General features: G+C 34.9%; 1 protein-coding gene across 1 annotated transcript; it reads left to right on the top strand.

Moving 5' to 3' along the window:
- Nucleotides 1–2,634: 2,634 nt before the first annotated feature.
- LOC117911743 (CLAVATA3/ESR (CLE)-related protein 25) lies at nt 2,635–4,912 on the top strand. Its single transcript, XM_034826162.1, has 2 exons — nt 2,635–3,232; nt 4,380–4,912. Exons 1-2 carry the CDS (start codon nt 2,952–2,954, stop codon nt 4,432–4,434), a joined length of 336 nt encoding a protein of 111 aa, XP_034682053.1. The 5' UTR covers nt 2,635–2,951; the 3' UTR covers nt 4,435–4,912.
- Nucleotides 4,913–7,547: the final 2,635 nt, after the last annotated feature.

The following is a 7,547-nucleotide window of genomic DNA, read 5'->3' as shown; positions in this document are numbered from 1 at the left end:
GTTATATAGTTATTGGAACACATAATTTATCTAAAATAACCGTCCTTATATACCATATGTATATCACCTATATAGTTTTTCATATGGGTATCTGTAGTAGCTTGTTGTAGCTTTCAGTTTCAGGTTAACCCTATGGAAAAAGAAAGAAAAAAAAAAGCATTAGACATATGTTTGAAGATGGAAAAAAATAATATATAGTAAAAAGATACTGGATAAGGCTTCTCTTTCTTTTAAGAGTTGTTGATATCCAAATATGCAAAGAAGCTTGTTCAAGAAAAACGGTCTGCAGATGACCCCACTGGCACTTAAACCAAATATGCTTCTTTAGTTGGCACCAGGGAGCGTGATTAAGAGTGAAAAAAGAGCATGCTTTTGGGCATAAATCTATTGGTTTGCGTGGCATAGAATCAGGCACTTGGGAGGAGCCTTTCCTCTACATGTTTGATTATTCCTGTCTTGATACAAAATCAAATCGAATTTGAGGGGACAATGCACAAAGTTGTTATGTACATATCCTCAAAGAAGAAGAGATTTTTGTATGATTTGCAAGATGGGGGCCACCCCCTGTACCCTTCTCCTTATTTGATTCTGCTATGTTAAAGGAAGTAGGGCCATATCATGGGGTGAACCTATGCTCATATTTCACCCCATATAACGTCATCTGGTTTGGTTACAAGTTTGGGTAAAACTTCAGTGGTCGTATAAAGTTGATTGATAATTGTATGATCTCTTTACTCTTTAGCATTGGTCACTGGTATGTTAAAGGGTTTGTGAATCCTCATAATTTCCCATTTCTATGATCCTATGAAGGAACTATAGAGGTCAAACAAGGCAGAAAATCATGGTAGAGAACTGGTCACAATTATTGGTTATGCCTTTGTTGCAGGAATAATCTCCTCGAGCTTATAAAGGAACAATCTGTCTTATACCATCAATCCAGCCACAGTGATGCGGTGGCCGCTTTTCAAAAAAATATCCTCAAAGATGAGAAAATCTAGTGGTATGGACAACATCTTTCTAATCGCAACGCTTGGGGATGGCTTCCAACTGGACTAAATCGTACAATTGAGTAGCCATGTCGGAATGGATTCTGTTCCAAATAAGCCTTTTTCAAAGAGTCAGCATATATTTATTTTAGCATAAGCCTGGCAGCTGGGGATAGTGACTGAGCTGATGCAATGGAAGAGATGGCGGATTCCAGAACATTGTATTATGAACCAGCTCATCCACGCTGATGATGTCTAATACCGAGAAAGGGGGGAGGAATGGACGAACTACAGTGTCAAAACATGTTTTATTAATATAGAACATGCTTCATGGAGAACCATGTGATTCCAAAACAAAGGACAGAGTCCCAACTGAAGCTTAGACGACTTTTTTCTTCTTCTTTTTTTAACAGAATTAGCTTTACATTGTATCGTGAAGTTGAAGGCCGTCACATTTCTGTGTAACATGCCGCCTCCCCTGTTCTCTCTGTACTGGATTGGTTCATGACCCAATACCTATTCTAGAATTCCCAGTTTAATCTCCCACCAACAGCTTATATTAAGGAGCATGGTTTAATAAAGCAGTATGGATATCATGCATTGACAAGGATTGAAGATGGAGTGTAGGCCAATGGGGTAAAGGAAGTACTGAATATTATTAGTCATCAAATCCAGTGTTCAGATCACAAAACAAGAAGAGAGATTGATCTATTCCTCGTTAGACCCACATAGAGCAAAATGACACATGAATAACAAAACCATCCACCTTGAACAAGAAGCAACCGAGCTATAAAAATGAGTTGATGAGAAGCATTTGATTCTCCCACCACAAAACTTTAAAATGTTTCTACTGTGAGATCCATATGGTGTGGATAAGACAAATTGTGCCATATGCTATACCCAAATGGAGTAAGGTGTGCTATATTCCCTAATCAAAGCCTCTTAAGTAAAGGAGCCACCTTCTTTCTCAGTATATTCTAATTCATATACATCTACATTTTAATCAAAACCTTCTTTCTATATATATTTATATGTCCGTATATTTTCCTATTCCTCACTACTGGTATCATATTTCCATTCCATGGAGTAAAGAGAAGGTCAAAATGAGGTACCCCAACTAAGAACGGTTCAAGTGATTAAGGCATATATATGTGGACCATGGCTAGCCGGAAAAATTGTAAAGTAAGAAGCAGCCAAGCGTGGTGGGGAACAGGCAAATATGCCTCACCCCGACCATCTGTCCTCGTCCCATGATGTGTGTCTTCTATAAATAAATAAACAAAAGCCAAACACTGTGAAAGATTTTCTATCTGAGTCTTAATTGATATTTGTCTCAGCTAAAAATTCTCTGATGTGTATCAAATTTTTCTCAACATCCGATGTAAAAATATACGTAACGGGCATGATTCCTCGTTATGCATGTCACTATCTTACCTCAAGAGGATGAAGCTTTCATGCCACTCTTGGTGGCGGAAGCCTTTTACTTTCATAACATTGTACGTAAGGGATGATAGTAAGCTGTGTTTGGCATCGTAGGTGCATGAAAATACACAAAACAAAGCAAAAGAAGAGTGTCGTATTAGGAGCTTATCAGTATAAAAAGCAAGATGGTTCCCTCCATGTCACGTTCCAAACCAGCTAAGACCCCTCCCAAGGTTCGAGAAAAGTGCAACAGAATCACTCCAACCTAGCTATAAAGGAAAACCAACCACCCCTAACCCATGAAGTGAAAAAAACTACCCCCACCAAGGAAAAAAAAAGGAAAAAAAAAACAAAGGAAAAAAATTCTTGCCTTAGCCCACTCTCCCTTCTCAACCTTTCTTCTTCACTTCTCCCTCTTGAAGATCCGTGTGTATCTCAGTCATCATGGTATAATGATGAGCTTGTTCTGAACTTCTGATCTTTTGTTTTATCCATATCACCTTGCAAGTACAAGGCATCTTCTTGTAGAGAAATAAAATATATATGGCAGTAAAGGAGAGAACTATGGGGAGTAGTCGTGGGTTGTTTAAGTCCTTGTTTGGAGCACTTGCATTTGTAGGGTGTGTCTGGCTTTTGCTGGGAGGAGGGATCCTGGAAAGCGGAGGAGCAAAAACGACATCAATGTTAGCAGCTCACTACTCCTTAGAAAATCTCAAGCACATGAAGGTGATCGACAGAGAGAGGCTTGTTATCCGTCGACAATTAGATCTCAACTACATGAGCAAAAGAAGAGTTCCAAATGGACCCGATCCCATACATAATAGGTATTTATATATGTCCACCCCATACACTTATGTTCGTGATCTTTTTCCTTGGTTTTCATACAACAAATTTATGTAGCACAGCATATATCTTTGAACTTGCATATATGTTATGCATATGTGAGAATTCATTACCATGGTTTTCCTTGTTTCTTTCAGAAAGAATCAACCAACACAGAGAGAGAGGGGGGGGGGGGTGGGGGTGGGGTTTGGAGGCATATAAAAACTTAACTTCATTTATATTTTTTTGGCTCTTGAGCGTTTTCTCAATTTTAGAAGGAACATAAAGGCTGCATCATGTGAATTCTTGAAGAAAATTTTTGAACTTTCAACCCTAGTCAAAATTAAACTGCATGCTTTGAACAGCTTGCAAGGCATGCTCTGCCCTGGCTTTGCTTTTCAAATCTGCCATAGATTAGACCAAGATCTTTCCGGCTCTTCTTTAACAAAAGAGTCTGAAGCAAATATTCCCCTATCATCTTTCATTTCTTTAGATGATGATAATAATAATAATAATATCACGTATCAATTCCAATTATGGGGGTTTCATGCATGCTTTAACTGCTACATCAAGTTCTTAATTGTCGTTTCAAGTTCTCTAAGGTCCAATGTACCAAAGGTTGCACCACTACTATAAAATATGGTTAAGTCCCATTTAACCATACAAAGAAAAGGGGAGAAAAGTAGGTCTCTTCACTTTATTCCATTCCTTAATCATGCTTATTTAAAGCTAATAAACATTTCATCATGTTCTCTGCCTTTGCATTTATGGGGTCTTTAACCTTTCCATGGTGCCTTTCTTTTTCACTTCAATTCTTTTTCTCTACCCCTTCAATTATTAAACTATATATTCCTGTGGTTCAGGACAAGGAGTATGTACTTAACGCATTCCTTTCGTCAGCATATTTGCTTTGGAAAGGAGGCGGAAGTACTTTCAAAATTAGAAGCCAACTTGATAAAACCCGAAGCACTGTTTAGTTGTTTTCTCAAAAATAATCGTGAAATTAGAAGAAAAATTTCCCTTCATCTTTTGCTTCGCAAAGCAAATAAATTACTTCAAAATTACATTTGCCAAATACTGCTATCAAAATGAACTGAGATTGCAGATTTATTTCATTCTGGCATATGTTTCCACTGTTTTTTTCTGCAGGAGAGCTGGGAACTCTAGACAGCCTCCTGGTCAAAGCTTAGGCAGCAGATATTGAGAAGCTTCGGAAAAAGAGCGGAAGATGAGACAAGTTGTCTGCCATCTTCTATGTAATTTCTTAAAAATGGGACTATAAATACTTCTGAAAACATTGGAGGAATCCCAGTTTGCAAGGTTCGTTTCTACTTACACGAATTGTTATGGCGATAAAGAAGAGGAAGCTTGTCTCACACAAAAAGTACATTCAAAATTAGAATCCTCAGAAAGATTAATCACAGCCTTTGCAGACACTCCACTTTAGTATTCTTGGTGTTTCTTTATAATTTATTAATATCAGAGAGGGAGAGAGAGATGATCACCATCATCAATCTTGGCATGTAAGAGAGACCAAATAAGAAAAATACTATGAGTGCAAAAGTGGATGGAACAGAAGCCGATAAATGTTCTAGCAGCCCCATGCCTGCAAGCATGTACGGGGGACATGTGCTAAACTCTTATCTATCAATCAATCATCTCTGGTTTTTGGCTTTGTTCAAGCATCTCTATCTTTTAAAACTTGGAGGCATTTTCACCTTAAAAATAAAATAAATAAATAAAAAGGTGTTCGCATCTTGTGTTAGTCTTTTTCCACGGATTCTTTGTTGGGCCTGCGAGAGACTGTTTTGGTCTTTGGTCCATTCAAATTTGTGTAACTACATGAGATTCTTCTAGTCTCGTGGCAATCAAAGAAACGAAGATAAAAAGAGGAAAAGGAGGTAACGGAGACACATGGGTCTCTGTTCTCTCCAAAGTGGAAATACAGGGGAGGCTCTGCCCTCAAGCACTGCCCTTTTTAAACTTACTCCAATGACTACTCTCTCTCTCTTTTCTTGCTTGGCTTTGATTGGATGAGAAACTAAGACTTGGTCTAAAGTTTTTGAGACTCAAATTAGAGCCATTAGCAAAAAGGGCAAAAGGGAAAAAGAGATGAAACCCGGCCTTTTGGAGCATGTGAAGCAGCCAAGGAGTAGCCCCATATTATTGTTCCATTGCAATATGTGCTTCGTCTTCCCTAGGGTTGCATTTTGAGTGGAGTGGACATGCCCTCAGGCTACTACTTTTCCAAGCTATCGTCAGAGTTCAGTTGTATGGTTTTCCCTAGGCCTGCATTTTGAGTGGACAGTGACGCCTTGATCCAAAGTCTTCGGTCATTTAAGTAAACATTAGTAGAAAGATTCCCACCAAGCTCCAAATTAGTCCATGTCACTGATCCCACCTATTCCCTATACAATTATTAATACTTTTTTTTTGACACGCTTCTCAATTCTTAAAAAAAAAAAAAAAAATAGAAATCAGCAATAATTCTTTTCTAAAAAAATAAACAATTCATTTTTTAAAGACTATTTCAATATATATGATTTCACTTCATTAAAAAATGAAAACTAAAACTAAGAACATAATGTTAATATAATATTCCTTAATACGTGGCATTGGCCCCCTAATTGCCACCTTCACTCAAAGACACTTCAAAATAAATAAATAAATGCTAATTCAAGGAGTGGAATAAGTCCAAAGTCATTAAATTGTCTCATTGAAAAGATGCTCCGACAAAGAGAAGGCTAAGCAGCCGCCTCCCAATTACACACACCATTTGTAAATCAATACAAGTCAAATGTTCAAAGGCCTCAAACCCAGCCCTTCTCCAATCATCTATATACACATTGGTCTAGGCCCATATTCTCTCTTCTATATATGATATATCGTGTGAATAAGAAATAATTTTTTAGCATTATTTTAAGACTCACATATGCCAACAATTTTAGTCTTAATATATATGAATATTGCAATAAAGTAGAGTTTATAGATTGGTTCATTGTTGCTTTACCTTTTTAACTTCTTTATTATAATTTGATTCATTTATGGTATTAATAGGCAAGGAAAATTCTTTTTTAAATTTTAATTTTTGTCATTTGAATTCTTCTTGGATTAATAAAATAATATTATTTATCTCATTCCAACTTTGAAATTTTCAAATGTGATTGATTTTTTTCTTCAACTATAGCAGGATGACTCCTTAAGTGTATATATATATATTTTATAATCAAGTAACCATACAAGGCCTTGTCTGTTTTGGTAAATATTTTAAAAAATAATTTTTGATAATAGTTCTTAAAAATTATTATCTCATTTTATAAAAAGGAAAATCTAAAAATTTAAAATGTTTTTAACTTGTTTTTAATATTTTTAAATATGTTTTTAAAATAAAATTTATATTTAATGTTTTATTTTTAATAATTCTATATGTTACAATTATTTTTTTAAATAATCCTTATAAAATAAATAAAAATAATATAAAATAACTAAAAGATATTATTTGAAAACACTTTATTTTTTAGTCTTAAGAATAGAAAATATAAAAAAAAAAATTAGTTTTTCAAACATATTTTTTATGTTTTCTGTTCTAAATAATAAAAAATTATTTTAAAAAATAATTATCAAATATGTCTTCTAAAACTTTCTATAAAACTAAAACCTTGGGATGTTTTGATAAGGGAGGAATCTTTCGTGCTAAGTCTTTAGGATTCTTCACGGGAAGATAAATTTGGGGATGCTAATCATTTTGCAATAATTAAAATTGGATAAATTCAGAATATTCCGACTCAAAACTATGTCTCATTTATTTAGACTATTATGATCACTTATAATAATATTAAAAAAAAAAAAAAGATTCTTAACACTACAGTTGTTATTTCGATTTTCTTGCCTTATTGTTAAATAACGACAAAATTATTTTTATTTTTTGTTTTTTAAAATAAAAAATAAAATGAAACCCACAGAAAATCTATGAAACTAATGAATCTTATATAATATTTTCTCGAGGGTATTGTAAAATCAAATAGAAAAAGGGAAAAAAAAAACACAAGAGGAGACACGTAGAAACCAGAACATTCAAAAGAGCAGCTAGCTTGCCACGTGTCTCAACGCCATGATTCGACTCGGCGGAGCCACCGGGGAGAGTGACTTCGTTGCTTACAACCAATATTGACGAAAATGAATTCAAGGATTTTAGAGATATGGCATTTCATTTGAATTTGAGTTTCATTTAGCATTTCCTGCATTCCAATTTCATTTATTTATTTCCCTTTCTCTTACGCAATAATATAATTATTTTTAGTATTTAGATATAATTTC

Source organism: Vitis riparia, chromosome 1 (genome assembly GCF_004353265.1).
Source record: "Vitis riparia cultivar Riparia Gloire de Montpellier isolate 1030 chromosome 1, EGFV_Vit.rip_1.0, whole genome shotgun sequence".
NCBI classification, from domain to species: domain Eukaryota; kingdom Viridiplantae; phylum Streptophyta; class Magnoliopsida; order Vitales; family Vitaceae; genus Vitis; species Vitis riparia.
This window is presented reverse-complemented; position numbering and strand designations above follow the sequence as displayed.